The 20,225-nt window shown below is 52.8% G+C and overlaps 1 protein-coding gene across 1 annotated transcript; it reads left to right on the forward strand.

Moving 5' to 3' along the window:
* Positions 1 to 1,154: 1,154 nt before the first annotated feature.
* On the forward strand, positions 1,155 to 9,756 carry MED10 (mediator complex subunit 10). The gene is made up of 4 exons (XM_006047710.4): positions 1,155 to 1,359; positions 2,380 to 2,463; positions 6,563 to 6,665; positions 9,137 to 9,756. The coding sequence occupies exons 1-4, from the start codon at positions 1,238 to 1,240 to the stop codon at positions 9,233 to 9,235; spliced, it is 408 nt and encodes a 135-aa protein (XP_006047772.1). The 5' UTR covers positions 1,155 to 1,237; the 3' UTR covers positions 9,236 to 9,756.
* Positions 9,757 to 20,225: the final 10,469 nt, after the last annotated feature.

Below are 20,225 nucleotides of genomic sequence, written 5' to 3' on the forward strand. Positions count from 1 at the left end.
GAGCCTGGTGGGCTACAGTCCAGGGGGTTGCAAAGAGTCCAACCTGGCTGAACAGGAACATGATACATGTTAAAAAAAAAAAAAAAAGAACAAACTAGTGTTAAAAACAGTCAGAGCTTGATGTCTTTGGTTTCTTTGAGATTTTTGTCTCCTGGGCCAGTTTTTTGGAAGGTTAGGATCTATTGATTTTGGGTTTTTATTTTTAGGTTAACTTTTGGGAGTTTCCTAGAAGATTGTCCACATTCTTCAAGTTTTCAAAATATGAATACAGGTTTCACTGTTACTGATTTATGTTCCCTCATTCATCTATAATATCGTTTATTTTCTCTCTGTTTTCCTGATGGACTTGCTGAATTGACTCATCTTTTCAACAATCTGCTTTTCTTTACTGTTCATCATCTAGTTTCTCATGAAAGCAGAGAGAAAACTAATGAAATTTTCAATTATTTACAAACAGTAATTAACCTGTAATTTGTATTATAGTCGGTAAAGAATCTGCCTGCAATGAAGGAGGCCTGGGTTCGATCCCTGGGTTGGAAAGATCCCCTGGAGAAGGACATGGCAACCCACTCTAGTATTCTTGCCTGGAAAATCCCATGGACAGAGGAGCCTGGCGCGCTACAGCCCCACGGGTCACAAGAGTCGGACACGACTTAGCGACTAAACCACCACCACCTGTAATTCGCATACTCAGGCAAAAAAAAAAAAAAAAAAAAAAAAAAAAGTCTTTTCATCGTGGAGTAAAGCTACTCTTTCCAAGTACGGCCCGCTGGGCTTCAGCCTTCTCGGCATTTTCTCTTCTAACAAACTTCAGGTAACGGTCAGGTCTCGTTTATCCCGATTTTACGGATGAGAACAAGAGGCTCAGAGGCTAGCGAACTTGCTCAGGGCCAGGGGAGACAGAGCGGGAACCCAGAGTTCCCCACCGCTGGCTCTGTGTGTCCCTCAGCCACGCCTGCAGGTCCTGAGGACCAACACCTGGCGGGCCTAGGGATGCTGGGGCGGGACCAAGCTGACTCCGCCCCGCCCCACGGTCAAGCCCCGCCCCGGCGGCCCCGCCTAACGCCCCGCCCCGCAACCAAACCACGCCCCATGACCCACCCCGGCCGCCCCGCCCCACTACCCAGGCCCCGCCCCATCCGGCCCCCAGAGGAAGCGGAAATGGTGGCGGGCCCGGACGGAAGCAGGAAGCGGTGGGGCAGGACCACGCCCGCGGCGGTGTGCGGGCTGCGCGGCGATGGCGGAGAAGTTCGACCACCTGGAGGAGCACCTGGAGAAGTTCGTGGAGAACATCCGGCAGCTTGGCATTATCGTCAGCGACTTCCAGCCCAGCAGCCAGGCCGGGCTCAACCAGAAGCTGTGAGTGGCAGGCGGGGCGGTGTCTGCCTGGGCCGGAGTGGGAAGCCGGGTCCGGCCGCGAGCCTCTGCCTATCCCCAACTCTTGCTCGGGGGCCTGTCCCTCCTAGTCCGGGCTGTGCGCAGGGGCGCTCGCCGCTGCCTTCTTCCCGCCTTGCCCTGGCTGGGACCTTCCCTTCAGGCCCCATTTGGAGAAGTCATCAGGGCCAGATAACAGTTTACCGTTTCTGGAGGAATCGCATGACGGTGGTTGCTGGGGGGCTGAGAGGGGCCACGGAACGCTTATGAAATAGTTTTTCTGGCAACAGCCTTGTGCAGGCCCTGGTGCTAGGCCCCTGGGGTGGACCAAAGGCGGAGTCAAATGCTGTGGATAAGGGCTCGCAGCTTTATGGAGGTTCAAACATAACAGCCGTGTTTGCAACCCCACCTTCGTACGCAGTGCTGTGGGACCAGCCCGGTGTTCTAGGAGGACTCCCGAGCCGAACTGAAATTAAACTAGGCCTGGTGGCTTTCTTCCCTCAGACTCGGAGGATGGACTCTTGAAGGCCAGTCCACTGCGCCTCCAGTCCCCCCACCACCTCCCTTGTTGTCTCAAAGGGTACACAAAATCTCAGAGGCTCCCGCCCTTATTCCTGTTGGTTTCTGACCCTTCAGTATTGGTAATTCCTTGTTCAAAAAGAAAATCGAGGGATATGTGAGCATATTGTATAATTCCAGAGCTTTCCGGGGAATCCTGAGCTAACCAAAGAGCCGAGAGCTGCGTGTCACCTGTTCCTGGGTAAGGAACAGGCCTCTAGAGCCCTCCTCGGCTCGGTGTGGGTGCTGCCCAGTGTGGTCATCTAAGCTAACCTGCTGCTGCTGCTGCTAAGTCGCTTCAGGCATGTCCGACTCTGTGCGACCCCATAGACGCAAGCCCACCAGGCTCCCCCATCCCTGGGATTCTCCAGGCAAGAGTACTGGAGTGGGGTGCCATTGCCTTCTCCAAAACTAACCTAATGTTCTCTTTTATTGCTTTTCCCCCAGGAATTTTATTGTTACTGGCTTACAGGATATTGATAAATGCAGACAGCAGCTTCATGATATCACGGTCCCTTTAGAAGTATTTGAGTAAGTACCGTACTTGATATTCTGGTTCTTGTTTGGTTTTCCTGTAATGATTTCCTTATCATAGGGCTTTTCTGGTGGCTCAGATGGTAAGGAATTTGCCTGCAATGCAGGAGACCTGGGTTTGATCCCTGGGATGGGAAGATCCCCTGGAGAAGGGAATGGCAACCCACTCCAGTATTCTTGCCTGGAGAATTCCACGGACAGAGGAGCCTGGTGGGCTACAGTCCATGTGGTCACAAAGAGTCAGACACAACTGAGCAACTAACACTTTTCCTTGACCACCAGTGTTTAAGTGTCTGCTCTGTGGCAGGGACGGTCTGGGTGCTGGGCATATGCCAGGGAAGGAAGCAGAGAAAAATACCTGCCTTCATGGAGCTTCAGGGATTCACTGGTGGCTCAGATGGTAAAGAGTCTGTCTGTAATGCAGGAGACCTGGGTTTGATCCCTGAGTCAGGAAGATCCCCAGGAGAAGGAAATGGCAACCCAGTCCAGTATTCTTGCCTGGAAAATCCCATGGACGGAGGAGCCTGGCCAACTACAGTCCATGGGTCGCAGAGTTGGACACGACTGAGCGACTTCACTTTCACTTTCATGGAGCTTATATTCTAATAGAACTAAACAATTAAAAAAAAAAGATCTCAGTATAGTATTGTTGGAAAAGAGTTACAGGTGAATAATGGCTCTTGAAATATTTGAAAGACATCATAGACTTTCAAGATCCTACTTAGCTGAAAGGTCAGCCCCATGACTTCCTGACCTCTGTTTTTTTTCTTGAGAATGAGAAAGTCTCATGTGGCTATATTATAAAAAAATAAAAATTAAAGGCAGAAACAACCCGAGAAGTATGAATTTGGTGTCTCCCAGACTGCCCTGGCAGTAATAGTTCTAGGAGATGATAATATGTGCTTCATTGGGGGAAAAAAAAAAGTTCTTCCAAGAGTGATGTTTGGGAAGGATGTTTACTGTTTGCTGCGAGAGAGTCAGCTGCACCCGGGTATAGTCATGGCCTGGAGAGTGCCTCTGGGAAATGAACTCTTTTAGGTTTTATTAATCCAGGTTTTAGTGCCCTGATTCTGCAGGTGAAAGAACTGTTAGGTAACTGCACTGTCTTGCTGGCTAGTCAGTGTCGGAGTGGAGGCTAAACTTCTGGGCTTGTTAAAATTTTACTCTATTGAATATTGAAGTATAGTTGATATACAATGTTTTAATTTCTGCTCTGTAGCAAAATGATTTAGTTACATATGTATTTTTCTCGTGTTCTTTTCCATTATGATTTCTCATGGGTGCTGCCTGTGGTTCCCTGTGCTGTACAGTAGGATCTTGCTGTGCGGGTTGGATCCGATATGGTTTGCCTCTGCTGATGCCAAGCTCCCATCCCTCCTTTGCCCATCCTCTTCCCCCTTGGCAACCACAAGGCTGTTTTCTACGTCGTGAGTCTGTCTCTGATTCAGAGATAGTTCGTTTGTGCCGTATTTTGGATTCCACATGTAGGTGACAGATATTATATCTGTCTCTGTCTTTCTGACTTCACTTGGTGTGATGATCTCTAGGTCCATCCATGTTGCTGCAGATGGCATTATTTCCTTTCTTTTTTAAAGGCAGAGGAGTATTGAACTATACACCACATCATCTTTACCCGTTGATCTCTGGTGGCGCTTGTGTTGTCTCCACGTCTGGGCTGTTGTAGACAGTGCTGCTGTGAACACAGGGCCGCACGTATCTTGGTGAATTTTAGTTTTGTCTGGATATATGCCCAGGAGTGGGATTCCTGGATTATGTGGCAACTCTGTTTTTAGTTTAAAAATCCTGGACTTGTGTTGTCCTTGACCAGGGCCAATTCTCTGGGCTAAGCAGCCTTCCTCCCAGAGCTGGCTTGGAACAGCAAGAGAATTCTGGGGCTTTCTCCAGTAAAACTGAAGATGTGAATCACTGGAGTTCCTTGCACAGTAGAGGGAAAAGTTCTCATTATACGTCCCCAAGTGTCAGAGATAGAAGTCCTAGTCACAGCACAGCTCAGCAGCTGTGCACCAGTCAGCACGCACAGGCTGCACTTTTCAGGGTCTCAGCTCTGTCCCGTCCTGCGGGCCGGCGGGCATGGTGCCCAGGGGCGGGCGTGGTGCCCAGGGGCGGGCGTTACAGCTCTAGACTCCTGCGGGCGAGGCGCGGGAAGTGGAGCCCGATTCCCCTTTCCGGAAGAGTCCTCATCAGAGCCGTCCTGGCCCTCAGTGTGTGGGATGAATAGATTGACGGACGCCGAGGACCACTCCCGGCTTCCGAAGTGGAGCAGAGGAGGGCGAAACCCCTGAAGGGGTGGCGATGGCGAGGCTCTGCCATTGCAGCTGCAGCCACAGCTGGCCGCAGGGCCAGCTGGGACCCCCGTGGGCTGAGATGAGGTGGCCTCTGGACGCCCAGTGGGCAGCAGTGCGCACTTGCGGTCGCTCTGTGCCGGTGGAGGAGGGTGTCCGCAGGGACTGCGCCAGAGCTGACAGCGTGAAGCTCGGCCCTCCTGGCGGGAACTCGGGGTCGGGGAGTTGGCAGACGTGGGATTCAACCCTTGGTCTCCAAAGAAGCATCTAATCTAGGTGACGTCACTGTCGAAAGGGTGGTTTATTTTGGACACTTGGGCCAGTCAGGTTTCTCCCCCCAGAAATGGATGGATTTTGCTTAGAATTAATCATAATTTTGGCTTTTTTCATTCCATCATTTCAAATACATCCCAGTAACATGGGATTTCTAGAACTTTTGATTTATTAATATTTTGCTATGTCGTAATTAAAGGTCAATTTTTATGCCATCAATAGTAACTTAATGTCTTTAATCTGAAATGATAATTTTTTTTTTTAACTGGAGCATAAAAATGGGACTTGGTTGTCGTGGTTTTTTTTCTTTGTTAATAATTCTGTTTGGCCGAGTGACGTGCAGGTCTTCAGGCAGACATGTGGCCTGACCCGGGTAAAATGTGGATGTTCATCTAGGCGTGTGCTCAGTGAAGTCTTTGGTTGATTGGCGACAAGGTGAAATTTCAAGAAATCATTTTATATTGTTAAGAAATAATTGGAGAGAATCTGTCTTAGTCCAAATCCAGGTACTTAGGAAAGGATCAGTAGACGTGTATATACTGCTGCATTTAAAATGGAAAACCAGCAGGGATCTACTGTACAGCACAGAAGCTCTGACAGTGTTATGTGGCAGCCTGTCTGGGAGGGGAGTTTGGGGAGAATGGATACACATATATGTATGGCTGAGTGCCTTTGCTGTCTGTCTGGAAACTACCAACGTTGTTAATTGGCTACGTGGTGGTGATTTATTCACTAAGTCGGGTCCAACTCTTGCGACCCCGTAGACTGTAGCCCGCCAGGCTCCTCTGTGCCTGGAGATTCTCCAGGCAAGAATACTGGAGTGGGTTGGCATTCCCTTCTCCAGGGGATCTTCCCATTCCAGGGATCAAACCCAGGTCTCCTGCATTGCAGGCAAATTCTTTACCATCTGAGCCACCAGGGAAGCTCATACCCCACCGGCTATACCCCAGTACAAAATAAAAAGTTAAAAAAGAAAGTAGTATATCAGCCCCGTCTCTCCCCAGTCTGTGAACTGATCTCAGGATGGGCAGGGCCTGCTCTCCTGCACGGGGCTCTCCTCTCTCGCGTCCCCTCCAGGACTGGGTGCACGCAGAACACGGCTGCTTCTCGGCAGGCTCCCTGTGTTGCCCAGGCCCGAGGCTCCGGCTCACACTTGGTTCTCTCTTGTGAAGAGCTGCCTGACCTTACAGGCTGTCATGAGGATGGAGAGGTGGTGAAACCTTTTGCAAAACACGAATGCTGAGAAATGTGTGAACTGGTGTGGCCATGGAGCTTGCTTGGGTTATAAGTGATCATCACTTGACTTCATGAGTTATTCATATGATTAGAAGTAACATGAGCGCAAGTGATCCCTACGTGTGTAGTGAAGGAACCCTGACTCAGCCGGTTCCTGGACACAGTTCCCTCTAAACAGGGCCGTGTGAGCTTACAAGCTCTGCCGTTGTCTTTTCCCCCGTAAGGAAACTGTGAGAGAAGGTGTCAGCCGTGAGGATGTTAACGGCGATGTTTCCTGTTTCCAGGTACATAGATCAAGGGCGAAACCCCCAGCTCTACACCAAAGAGTGCCTGGAGAGGGCTCTGGCGAAGAATGAGCAAGTTAAAGGCAAGATTGACACAATGAAGGTAAGGTTCTTATAAATGGAAAGTGATGTCAGAGCAGCAAGAAGTGCTCACAAAGCCAGTTAGGCTGATAGACCCTGTGAGGTGTCAGCTGTTTGACCGCATTACACGGTTGGAGACTTCTGAATTGTGTAGCAGGTTGTTGCTCAGTCGTTGTTTAGTCACTAAGTGAGGTCTGACTCTTTGCGACCCCGTGGACTGCAGCACGCAAGGCTTCCCTGTCCTCCACTCTCTCCCTCAGTTTGCTCAGGCTCCTTGTCCATTGAGTTGGCTCTGCTGCTTTCTTCTCCTTTTGCCCTTCATCTTTCCCAGCATCAGGGTCTTTTCCAGTGAGTTGGCTCTTCACCTCAGGTGGCCAAAGGATTGGAGTTTCAGCTTCAGCATCAGTCCTTCCAATGGATATTCAGGGCTGATTTCCTTTAGGACTGACTGGTTGGATCTCCTTGCAGTCCAAGGGACTCTCGAGAGTCTTCTCCAACAACCACAGTTCAAAAGCTTCAGTTCTCCAGCACTCAGCTTTCTTTATGGTCCAACTTTCACATTTGTACATGACTACTGGAAAAACCATAGCTTTGACTGTATATGGACCTTTGTAGGCAAAGTGATGTCTCTGCTTTTTGATTTGCTGTCTAGGTTTGTCAGAGCCTTCCTTCCAAGGAAATAGGTAATAAAATTAAATACCTTGGAGACGTGTCATAGCATAAAAAAATGAAACGATGTGGCAGTCTTTCAGGAAAGTCCCAGGTAATTTTTGTAGTGTTAGCTGTCGCTGACTTCACTGTGCTGTTTTCATTTGTAAGGTTTTAGTGTCCGCAGCTTGCACGGGGTGCTCTCTGCGTCCCTTGGTCAGTCCCGTCCCTGCCACTGCAGGTCATGGGCCTGGAGGCTTCTGTACCTTCCTCCTCTCCTCCTCGGGGATCCTTGCCAGCAGCCAGTTCACGTCCCCTGTACCCGATTCCCTGTTTTCCACGGAGGCCCTGCTCTTTCCACGACTCTTGGTGTTGATGAAGTCCAGAAAGCTTGGCATCTTGAGCATGATGCCTGGAATTGTTTCCTTAAACTGAGTTGCCCATGATTCAGATTGTGGGGTGGGTGTTGCCACCCCTTCCCGTTGGCCTCCGACAAGGAACCCTCCACCCGGGTCTTCATTCCGGCCGGCCTGGCTGACCTCGAGCCCCTCCTCCGTGGCCACTCCCCTGCCGTCTCCTCTGCTGGGACCCCCGCACGTCCTCTATGCCCTGCCCACCCTCCAGGGTCAGCATCTCTGCCCCTTTGAGAGGCCTTGCGGGCCAGCTTTCTCTCCATCCCTGCCCTGTGTTCCCCGCGGCCCGAGCCCCAGGAGACCAAGAGCACGAGGCATGTGTTGCCACTGCCCCCGGGTGCAGCGTGCCGCATGGTGTCTGGCGTGCTACGGGATGGCTGCGTGGGGACCGCAGTGACGGCCATCCTGTGCTCAGGGCAGGGGCCCTGCCCCAGGCGTGGCTGTGTCGTGTTGGCTCGTGTGGCGCCCACGGCCCCCCTTCTGCTTTGTCAGCTGGAGCCCCAGCTGCTCTTGAACTGGGCATCATCCCCGTGAGCTGGGGTGGTTTCGACCGCCGTGTGGCTGAGCTGTGTCGTCCAGCAGGGGCCACCACTCAGGAGCAGGGTCGCGGCCCCTGGGGGTGTGCTCCCGGGTCCCTGCGCTCCCGTCCTCTCCGCCGTCGGGAAGGTCGCCCACCCGCCCGCCGGCAGTGACGCTAGCGCTGTCCGTGCGGTTTGCGTTCCTTTCTCTGCCTCTTGGTGTCATTTCCTGTCACCGTGAACGCCTCACGGGACAGCTCGTGTGCCTGGTGGGCCGTGTGCTGAAGCCTGCTCGAGCTCTGTCTTCCTGGAGCGTTGGTGTGCAGCCTCCTTTGAGGATGTCTTCCTGTCTTCACCTAAGGGCGGTCTCTGTTTTTCCCTGCGGTACAGCTTTACTGTACAGCTCGTTAGAAAAGGCTTTGAGATGCTGGCCGGTATTAGCTGCATCTGAGGTCGGATTAAAACAAATACGCTAATAGCAAGGCTCAAGGAGCCCCAGCATTTGGGGAAGACTGGTTTCCGGGTTCTCCGAAAGCCTCGCTCAGGCTGTGTGCACACAGTGGCCTGGATGCGGTTTGAGTTAATAATTGCTCAGTTAAATATTCCATGACGATTCCTGTGCTGTGTGTCATGTGCAGAAACCCTCTCTGCCCGTGCAGCTGGCTCTTTGTCGTCAGAGGCAGGAGCAAAGAAATGGCGTTTGAGTGAAGCTTATTTTCCAGGCAGCTGCCGTACCCGCCGCGGTCTCGGGCAGTTACCCGCTGCCGTGGGCCCGGGGTCGCCTCCGGGGCCGAGCACACAGCCCCACGAGGGCACGGTGTCTCCTGAGCTTGAGGCTCGGCGGGCTTCTGCTTTAACTCGGGTGGCGGGTCCCCAGCAAAAGCATGCTGACCGTGTGTGTTTTTCCTCTTTAGAAATTTAAAAGCCTGTTGATTCAAGAACTTTCTAAAGTATTTCCAGAAGACATGGCTAAGTACCGAAGCATCCGAGGGGAGGACCACCCTCCCTCCTAACTGCACCCGCCCTCTGTCTGAAGACCCTCCTCGTCCTGCAGAGTTGGTCGTGGCCCTCAGGCCGCTGTGACTGAGCGCATCGCCCGTCCCCTCGTCCCCGCTGCGGGCCTCTGGGGATGGGGCCTGCGGTCGTGCAGGCAGTGCCCCCAGCCTGCCCTCCCTGGTGCCCCGTGTGGTCCTCACCCCTCAGACAGCTGGTGATCGCACAGCTTTGAGCGCGAGGCATCTGCGTCTCCACGGCCAAGCAGCCTTGGAAATAATGTGACAGGTAAACCAAACGTTTTTAAAAACCCGCGCTGGCAGTTTTCTTTTAATGTACTCTTTGTTCCTTTTTTTTTTTTTAATGTCAAAACTGAAAAAAAAAATGGGAAAAATTGGTTTAATATGAGAAGTACTTTAAGTTGGTTTGAAGTACTTTAAATTGTATATTTTTGAGTGTGGTTGCATAAAGAATGCGTTCAGTGGAACTGTGTTTCCAAGGACTTCAGTTTGTCTAACGTAATAAAGTCTTTAAATACTTACTTGCTCCGTGGAATTGTGTTTATAACATTTTTATAATTTAGTACTGTGTGTCTTATAAACCATGATCACTTCGCTCAAGTGTGAGGAATATTGGTAAAATGTGTCCTGTGGGCATTGGAACAGGAGAAGCAAAAGCAGAAGGCAGAACTTGATGCCCCGAAGCCTGTCTCACAGGGGCCCTCGCGGCTGTAGTGACCACAGTTCAGGAGCGTTCCTCCCCCGCCGCCGCGGGGCCCCGTGGGTCAGCCTGCGGGGCTGCATGGGGTTACTGTGCCCTCTGACCTGCAGGGCGGGGCGGGCAGCGGGAGGCAGTGTGGCTGCTGAACTTGGGCAATGCTGTTGCTGCATCCGTGGGCTGACTCAGAGCCGCCGACCCAGGGCAGTGGTTCTCAAGGGTCTCACAGACCACCGGCTCCAGAATGTCCTGGACTCGTTTATTGGGAAGGTGGACCTATTGGGTCAGGGGCTCTGGGCTTGGGCCCCCAGAACTGCCTTGCTGGTTTCCCGCCCCCAGAGACTCCGGACCCCCCAGGATTGAGACCCATGCTGGGGACTTCAGTCTCACGGGGAGGTGGGCGTGGACAGGGGCACCCGCCCCAGTGACTCCAGACCCGCTGGGATCGAGACCCAGAACTAGGGTGTGGGTGTGGACGGGCACCCGCCCCAGTGACTCTGGACCCCCGGGATTGGGACCCTTCAGTCTCACGGGGTCTGGGCGTGGACAGGGGCACCCGCCCCAGTGACTCCGGACCCCCGGGATTGGGACCCTTCAGTCTCACGGGGTCTGGGCGTGGACAGGGGCACCCGCCCCAGTGACTCCGGACCCCCGGGATTGGGACCCTTCAGTCTCACGGGGTCTGGGCGTGGACAGGGGCACCCGCCCCAGTGACTCTGGACCCCCGGGATTGGGACCCTTCAGTCACACGGGGTCTGGGCGTGGACAGGGGCACCTGCCCCAGTGACTCTGGACCCCCGGGATTGGGACCCTTCAGTCTCACGGGGTCTGGGCGTGGACAGGGGCACCCGCCCCAGTGACTCCGGACCCCCGGGATTGGGACCCTTCAGTCACACGGGGTCTGGGCGTGGACAGGGGGACCCGCCCCAGTGACTCTGGACCCCCGGGATTGGGACCCTTCAGTCTCACGGGGTCTGGGCGTGGACAGGGGCACCCGCCCCAGTGACTCCGGACCCCCGGGATTGGGACCCTTCAGTCACACGGGGTCTGGGCGTGGACAGGGGCACCCGCCCCAGTGACTCCGGACCCCCGGGATTGGGACCCTTCAGTCACACGGGGTCTGGGCGTGGACAGGGGCACCCGCCCCAGTGACTCTGGACCCCCGGGATTGGGACCCTTCAGTCTCACGGGGTCTGGGCGTAGTGCGGGCTGTAGTGTCAGGTGAGTCCAGCTGTTGGCTCTCAGCCTCCCCTTCCTCTGGCATGGGGGCTCCTGTGTGCCCTCGCTCCCCAAGGGGTCTTGTGTTGGCGAGGAGTCGGGGCCAGGCCCCTAAGGAAGTTGCTACCTCCTCGTCAGTGGTTCGTCCTCTCCTGAACGTCACCGGGAAAGGCCTCGCCTCCTGACCTGGTTTCTGCCGGATGAAGACTGCCTGTCCGGTAGGCCTGGGCCCTGGGTCCTCCTGCACTGGCCCTGCCGCCTCCGGCCGCCCTGTCAGCGCCTGTGGGCATTGGGAGGCCCAGCTCCCACGAGTCCACTCGGTCCCCAGCACAGTCCTTGAGCTGCAGGAGGTGGTCCCCATCACGGCCCGGAGCAGCACGGCCCTGCAGCCCAGGCTCACGGCAGGCATGTAGAGAGCGCATGTGGCGTGCAGCCCGCCTGTCCAGCGCGGGTTCCGGTGCACACGGTTCCACTTCTGCACTTGACACAGCGACCTGACCGCAGCAGACCCTCCCCGTCCTCTGGAAGCATCTCACGATCTGGATGTGGGCTTCCCGAACCCCCAGCCTTGGAAGGGGTGTTTGCACCCCTCTGCTTGGCTGCCCAGCAGGTCCACAGGCATCCTCGATTCCCATCTGGGTTCCGGAACTCGCAGGACATAGCTGGCAAAGGGGGCTGTTTTGCCTGCTCTGGGCCTGAGGATCAGGCAGCCTTCGGCCATTTACTGTGGATCCTTGAGAGGATGAATGGAGATGCTCAGAGCCATCAGTGATGATGCAGAGCCCCAGGGTGGGGTCCGTTGACCCCGGCCCAGCAGGGCAGGGCTCGCGTAGCAGGTGTCCCTCTGGAATGGTCTCCTATCTCCTTTTCAGTACAAGTTTGGGTGCACGGTCAGCCTTGGGACTTGATAGCATGTTTCATGGGTTATCTCCATTTTGCACCATGCCTGCCTGGTATTGGCATTCTCTGCATGTGCCCACCAGGTGAAGTCCTTTTCAGGATGACCAAGCAATGCAGGCTTGGAACGGATACCAGGGTCAGCAGGCAGCCTTCCTGCAAACTCAGTGTGAAGGTGGCGCGTGGAGCGTAACTGTCCACGGCCTTTAGATTTCCCTGGAAGCTCCAGGACGACATCCCAGACTCAGGACGTGCACCCTTACCTCGAGCCCCTCCCCGCCACTCCCCCCCCCCCCCACCCTGGGTCCCAGGACCCCTCCTCTTGTTTCAGTTAGAAAGTTAGAACACTGATGACTCATTATCCTGGTGGCAACCATCCTGATGGGCTGCCTCTCTCCCAGTCACCCGTACTCTTCCTTCACACCTAGTCAGTTGCAAATTCCTCCTTTGATTTTTAAATCTCCCCTCTGCCCACTTCCCCTTCACACTAATCTACGAACCAACCAGCCTGAAAGCCCACTGGTTTTCAACCGTGATGGCACCAAGATGTGGATTCCGGGGCCTGAGCTTTAAATCAATGACCTGCATAGATTATTTTAATGATTGATCACCTAAGCAACCTCTGCAGTTAAGAAAATGAAAGAAACCAACAGGAAGCCCTGACTTTATGCAGAAGTAGGATGGACGCCCTTCTTGTGTTTGGGTAGATAATCAGTTGTGTTCATTGCGGAAAACTCAGAAAAATGCAGCTAAGAAAGTCACGCAGTTTTGCTATCCTGACTGTTAATATCGTGCTTTTTATCCACCTGGATGTTTTTCCTACAAACACGTGCACAAATGAATAGTTAGATGTGGAATTATTCCTGTACACATGGGTTAGTAACTCGGTTTTTTCTTAAACAGCATACCATGAACTCTAGGGCAGTCAGTAAACTACATAATGATTCTGCGTGCTGTGAATGTGTCATGTTGTTACTTGTGTGTCACACCTGGGTTAAGCATACTACGTTTGTTGACTAAGTCCCCAAGGAAGCCTGTGGGGTAGTTTACAGACAAGGAAGCTAAGGAACAGAGAGGTAGGCAACCTGCTCAGGTCACCCAGCTAACAAGGCAGGGGAGCAAGGCCTGCAACTAATTTCCAGAAGCTGGAAATCGAGGTGGGCAGGGTCACGGTCTCCAGGGGCTCCAGGGGTGGGTCCTTCCTGCCTCTTCCAGGTTTTGGATGCTCTGGGTCACATCACTCCAGTCTCTGCCTCTGTCTTCGCTTGACCATCTTCTCTGTGTCTCTCTCTCTCTCCTTTAAAAAAAAAAAATCTTTTGAATTTGTTACAATATTGCTTCTGCTTTATGTTTTGGTTTTTTGGCTGCAAGGCATGTGGGATCTTAGTTCCCCAACCAGGGATCAAACCTGTACCTTCTGCATTAAAAGGTGAAGTCTTAACCACTGGATCACCAGGGAAGTCCCTTTGTGTCTCTTATAATGATGTTTGTCATTGGAAAATCCAGGATGGTCTCATCTCAGGGTTCTTACCTACATGGGCAAAGACTCTTTCTAAGTCGCGTTTGCAGAGTCTGAGAGACAGAGTTGTGCAGGCCGGCCGCCATTTTCCACCTGCCACTCCGCCAGGTAAGCCACGTCTGGTGTTCAAGGCCCTGGGCATGCTGACTTGGGAGCTGCCGTGTCCTTTCTCCCACCCAGATCCTCCCAGAGTCCCACCGCACGCCCACTGCCTCCCAACGCCCCCACCCCAGAAAATGTCTGCGTCCCTCTTCCTAGCAGAGGCTGGTCAGGAGCGCAGAGTCTAAGATCTGGGGCTGGCAAGACCACTAAAATACCATGTGTCCATGGAGAGACAGGAGCGGCATCTCTCTTCTCCCTGGTCCTGTAAGAGCCTTTTCTGCTCTCAGTAGTCACAGGCTTTTTGGCTTGGCAATAAGGAAGAAATACTGGGGCTGACAGTGTAAGTTACAAAGCAAAGAGACTAGCATCCCTGCAGATGGCCTTCACACACACACACACACACACACATGCATACATACATATACACACACACACACATATACACAAACATACACATACACACATATACACAAATGCATACACACACACACATGCACACACACATACACAAACATGCACACACACACAAACATGCACACACACATACACAGACATGCACACACACATATACAGACACATACATACACGCGCACACACACATATACACACAGACACACACACACACATAGACACACAGACACACACACACAGCTGGCAGCACCTTGTGTGCATGGCAAGCAGGCTGCAGGAGCTGCTGGGGCTGGTCAGGGGAGGGCAGGTTCCTGAAGGGCCTCCACGTCTCCGTGGCTGCAGGCGCGCTGGAAGACGCTCCCATTGGGCTCTGAGAGGAAAGGTGACGGGTCAGCTCCACACGTCCTTGTGTGCCGGGGCCCTGGCCCAGGGGAGTGCAGGTTGCCTGTGGCTTCTGAGCATGTGGGTGAGGCTTCTCCCCAGAGCTCGTCAAACACAAGCTCTGCTAGTCATCCGTAGGAGCATTGGTTAAAAAACCAAGCATTTACAAGGAATTGTGTTTTTTTGGGGGGACGGGTGGTTAAGTGTGCTATGAACAGGCTTCCCTGGTGGCTCAGAGGGTAAAGAATCTGCCTGCCATACAGGGGACACAGATTCGATCCCTGGATCAGGAAGATCCCCTGGAGAAGGAAATGGCAGCCCACTCCAGTCTTCTTGCTGGGAATTCCCACGGACAGAGGAGCCTGGTGGGCTACAGTCCACGTGGTGTCAGAGTCGGACTCAACTGAGTGACTAGAGAGCAACAGCAAAGTGCTATGAACACCAGGAACGACCATGCACACGTCCTTCTAAATGAAAACACGTGGGCCACGCGGGATCAGATTAGATTCAAGGGTTGCCTTCAGCTGCAGCGTCTGCCTCACCCAGGACCCGTGGTTCATCCCTGTGTCCGCTCCAGCCACATGGCGCCCTCCCCCACGGTGACTGAGGGACCCCTCAGCTGGTGTGTGAGCTGTTCAGGTCAGGATAGATGGAGGGTTTTCCCCAGAACCAACCGCAGCCGGCCGCGTGGTCTCAGCTGTCCAGTCTCCAGGGCTGTGAAGACCATATGTCTGCAGTACCCGGTCAAGGCTGCTGGGAACAGACCAAGGCATGTGCTTCTTCTGCACGGTTCTCAGGGCATTTTAGGCGCTCAATCAACTGTGATCCGACAATAAAGAGTTGCTTGCTTCTATTACTTCTCTCTTAATTTTGCTGAGTCTGACTGTCTTGGCTTCCAGAGCGACTGTCTGAGTTTTTTTTGGCCTCCTAACAGTCCACCCACCAGGATGCTCAGCGCTGGTTAGGGGGGTGGGCGTCGGGTGGGGGAGAGGTGATGAGGAGGAGGCTGGTGATATGAAGACAGCTCCCTGCTTAGACAGGCTTGGAGGTGCCCGTGCCCAGCCGTTTGCTACTTCCTTTCTTTTAAACTTCTTCCAAGACAGGAAGTCCAAGGCGGGAGGCAGACAGATTGGACTGGCCCTGAAGTGGGTACACACCGCGGGGCTCCCAAGACCGGTCTTCCGGCCGTTTCCATGGCGGAGACAGCAGGATAACAGAAGTGGGGCGGGCTTGCTCGGCAGCTGAGCAGGCAGATGGAGAAAGCAAGGCCTGCGCTGGTGGAATATACAGCCCCGGCCGTATTTATAGCAGCGCCTGGTTCACAAGGAGAGATCCGCGGGGCCGCCCCGCCCCCTTCCCGCGGCGGCTGGGGCTCCGCGGGCGCTCGGGCTCCTCGCAGGCGCGGCTTTGCTTCTCTTTGCTTTCTCTCGCGTCCTGGCTCTGTTCCGCTCCGCAGTTTGCCCAGTTCCACAGACCAGTTTGCCTCTGCTCCGAGGACTGGCTCCTTGGGCTTCCCTAGTTGCCCAGCGATTAAGGTGCTCAAGTGTGAGATAAGCAGGACTGTTAGAATCTCTTTCAGGGGGAGCTTTCCCACTTTTTCTTTTATTTATTTATTTATTTGTGTGGAATGTTAGTTCCCCTTGGGATGGAATGTTTCACAATGACCCAGAAGCATTTATTTTTTCCCACGATCTTTGACATTTCGAAGGCTTTTAGGGGGTGATTAAATCTTATATAACATCAGCAATACTTTAAAAAACAATTTTACATACCTATCTCACTTGATGATTTAAACATACATCAAAACTAATCATGTATATGTATATGGTGGTGTTTAGTTCCTAAGTTGTGTCTGACTCTTCTGTGACCCCATGAACTGTAGCCCACCAGGCACCTCTGTCCCTGGGATTTCCCAGGCAAGAATACTGGAGTGGGTTGCTATTTACTTCTCCAGGGGATCTTTCTGATCCAGGGATCGAACCTATGTCTCCTGCGTTGACAGGCAGATTCTTTAGCACTGAGCCACCAGGGAAGCCCTATATGGGGAGGTGTGTAATTTTATTGCATTCATTTTATTACAACGATTATTGACCTTTACTGTTTCATGTAGGTTGGCTTCGAATTAGGGAAGTTTCAAAAAGCAGTGAGTAAAAAAGATAGTTATTTTTTCTCCTGTGACAAGCAATTCCAAGTTGTCTGTCCCAACCAACTGAAGCTTCTCACAAGCGTTAACCAGGACCCACCCACACTGATTTGTTTCTCTCCTTGCCATTTTTAGCACATAGCTTTTTTGTCTTCACATCAGAAGATGGCTGCTGTACCTCCAGCTATCATGCCTGCATTCCAGGAAGAGTAAACGTAGACGAGGAAAGACAAAGGCTGATGGACAAAAGGATTTCTCCTATGGAGGCTTTGCCATTTTATTCTAGAAGGGCTCTGTCTCTTAGGGACTTCTGCCCACACCTCACTGGCCAGAACGGTGTCTCATGGCTGTCCCAAGAGCAAAGGTGGCAGGTTATCTCACACCTTAGCTTACACAGCCTTTAGTGCAGAGGCAGGCAGGAAAGGCGGGAACTGGAAATGGGGGTCAGACCCGCTCTGACAGTTTCAGAACAAAGGGTGACCTGGATCCTCACATTCTGGGTGCTAACGTTGATCCTTTCCGGCAGAAACTTACTCTGCAGGGGTAACTTATTTCTGTAGGGTTTGAATTTTATTCTTTATTTTGCTTCATTAGTTTGATGTGTGCATTTCTGTCACATTTATGATGTGAAATGTCTTGAAAATTGACTTGTTTGATAGGATAGAGCCCAGAATGTGAGATACTCATAAACCTCCATCGCTGAGCTGAGGTCTGAACAATGAGGCAAAGGAACATACATGAAAATTGACTTGTTATTCTGCAAAAATTAACTGAACCAAATATAGTTCTTTAACAGATTTTTATATTATCTCTTTTAGTTACTAAAGGGATTATCTTTCTCTGGGGCTTCCCTGGTGGCTCAGTGGTAAAGAACCCGCCTGCCAATGCAGAAGATGCAAGAGACTCCAGTTTGATCCCTGGGTTGGGAAGATCTCCTGGAGAAGGAAATGGCTTCCCACTCCAGTATTCTTGCCTGGGAAATCCCATGGACAGGAGCCTGGCGGGCTACAGTCTGTGGGTTTGCAAAGAGTTGGTCACCACTGAGTAACACACAGGGGTAACTTAAGGCTAAAACCTTAAATTTCATATAAGCAAGTTTGGATCCCAGATACAGCTCTGTGAGGTTTTCAAGTTTAGTTCATCTGGCGAGCAGTGGGGTCTTTTATATTAGGAGCCTGAAAGTGCCAGTTACGAAGGTGCGTTACACCCTGCTGTCTAAACAGAGCTTGGAACAAGAAGGGCCAGGACTCGGGAACTTCCATGGGATCAACTCTGGGAATTTGGGTGATAATATGGATGATAAAGTTTCAGGAGCAGAGGTGCGTTGGTGGCCTGCTTCTCCTCTTGTCCCAGAGCTGCAGGGGAATGGCTCGTTCACACCTCGCCCCAGGCCCATGCCACCACCTGCTCCTGCTGGTTTCACCTCTGCCCTGCCTGTGTGGTCCCAAGTCAGAGGGCTGGATGCTGCTGCAGCCAAGATGCATGAGACGGGCAAGAAAGGCAGGAAGGGTGTCCGCCCTGGTCCTCTGAGATGGGAAGATTCCTGGGTCTGGAGCTGCAAGAACCTGGCAAGCACTGGTTCTACGACGCTTTCTGCAGTGTGGGGGTGGCGAGAGTGGCAACCAAGGACCGAGGAGCCAGGAGGACACTGGTCCTGTCTTCCCGGGCTTGATACCAGGATCAGCCTCTTCAGAGCATCATGCCCGGTTTATTCTCAACTTCTTTGCCTTTTTTCACTTGTGACCGTCTCTTCCGATCTTCCTAGTCCTCCTGTCTTGTCCCTTCTTGAAGCTTCGGGAGGTGGTGGATGCACAGATAGTCCCAGAGTTCGAAGCCCTCCGCCTCCTCTTCCTATTTCTCCCCCCACCCACCTTCCTCCTCTGCCACCTTCCTCCCCCCCGTCCTCTTGAAAACGCTCTGTGCTCTGCCCCGTGTCCCCTGCTCACGCTCCCACAGAGCAACCAGGTGGGTGATGTGCTCAGGATGAAGGAGAGAGGGGTCTTCCTCCTGCCTGGCCTCTTTCACGCTCGCTCCCGGTGCCACCCTGCCCACCCCTTGGGGCGCCGGCTCTGTCCATGGCACTGTTAGGGGACACCACACACAGTTTTAAGCAGCCTGTTTGTGCGGGGCATTTATTCCTTCTCCAGCGAGCACAGCCTAGAGCATCCGTGTCCCAAAGGGCCGTTGACACAGTTGCCCACGGATTTAATCAAGAGGAGCATCCGGGGCCCAGGGTGAGGATGAGTTATGGAACTGGGGCAGAAGGCAGTACACAGGATGGGCCTCTTCTGGAAACTGGGGTCTGGCCCTTTGGCTTGTCCTCAGGTGCGTCTCATCCCCTGTGACACATTCCAGGAGAGACATTTTCAGGAGGGCGTTTTCATTTCTGTTATTAATCACGATTCATTCACTGTCCACCGCGTGCAACCAGAAATCCTACTCAACGCACAGCCGGGCAGCCTGCCCCCATATATAACAGGCCTTAAACAGTATGAATTTTGCCCTGGTTCTATTGCATCTCTTGTTAAGCTTCAGTAGTCTTCTGTTTGTTTATACAAATATTATCTTATACGGGGAGCAAAAACGGTACACGTAACGCTGCTGTTTCGGATGCTTGCTTTCCGTGGTGAAATGCAAGCAGAGCCAGCCCCCAGCGCCCGGCCCCCTTCTTATTAACTGCGTGTATCTTTCCAGGCAAGCCAGAAACTATCTAAGCATACATTCAGGGTGATGCCTGTAAAAATATGAATAGAATCATAGTATACACACTGCACTGCTGCTGCTGCTGAGTCGCTTCAGTCGTGTCCGACTCTGTGTGACCCCATAGACGGCAGCCCACCAGGCTCCCCTGTCCCTGGGAGTCTCCAGGCAAGAACACTGGAGTGGGTTGCCATTTCCTTCTCCAATGCATGCAAGTGAAAAGTGAAAGTGAAGTCGCTCAGTCGTGTCCGACTCTTAGCGACCCCATGGACTGCAGCCTACCAGGCTCCTCCACCCATGGGATTTTCCAGGCAAGAGTACTGGAGTGGGGTGCCATTGCCTTCTCTGACACACTGTACAGCTTTCCCCTTTTCTCACTTAAAATACCCCAGCGGATCCTCCCGTCTCGGCCCATGAAGGGCTCGGTCAGGTGGGCTGGTGGCCCCCCATCACAGGGATGCAGCCAGGGGCTCACTTCATCTCTGTCTGGGGAGTCCCTCCCACTTTGCCAGTGCAGACAATGTCCCAGATCACCCTGTTGTTCATTTCATCACACACTATCAGAGAGGAACTTCTTGAAGTAGAATCACACGTATTTATGTTTTGGTTCAGTTCAGTCACTGAGTCATGTCTGACTCTTTGCGACCCCATGGGCTGCAGCACGCCAGGCCTCCCTGTCCATCACCAACTCCCAAAGTCCACCCAAACCCATGTCCATTGAGTCAGTGATGCCATCCAACCATCTCATCCTCTGTCGTCCCCTTCTCTTCCTGCCCTCAATCTTTCCCAGCATCAGGGTCTTTTCCAGTGAGTCAGCTCTTTGCATCAGGTGGCCAAAGTATTGGAGTTTCAGCTTCAACATCAGTCTTTCCAATGAACACTCAGAACTGATTTCCTTTAGGATGGACTGGTTGGATCTCCT

Source organism: Bubalus bubalis, chromosome 19 (genome assembly GCF_019923935.1).
Source record: "Bubalus bubalis isolate 160015118507 breed Murrah chromosome 19, NDDB_SH_1, whole genome shotgun sequence".
Taxonomy (NCBI): Eukaryota; Metazoa; Chordata; class Mammalia; order Artiodactyla; family Bovidae; genus Bubalus; species Bubalus bubalis.

What these genes read in the sequence shown, in the direction of transcription:
- MED10 (XM_006047710.4), top strand. Translation starts at nt 1,238, where the DNA reads ATGGCGGAGAAGTTCGACCACCTGGAGGAGCACCTGGAGAAGTTCGTG. An exon ending in GCCGGGCTCAACCAGAAGCT is followed by an intron (nt 1,360 to 2,379) that starts GTGAGTGGCAGG and finishes CTTTTCCCCCAG; the next exon opens with GAATTTTATTGTTACTGGCT. An exon ending in GCAAGATTGACACAATGAAG is followed by an intron (nt 6,666 to 9,136) that starts GTAAGGTTCTTA and finishes TTTCCTCTTTAG; the next exon opens with AAATTTAAAAGCCTGTTGAT.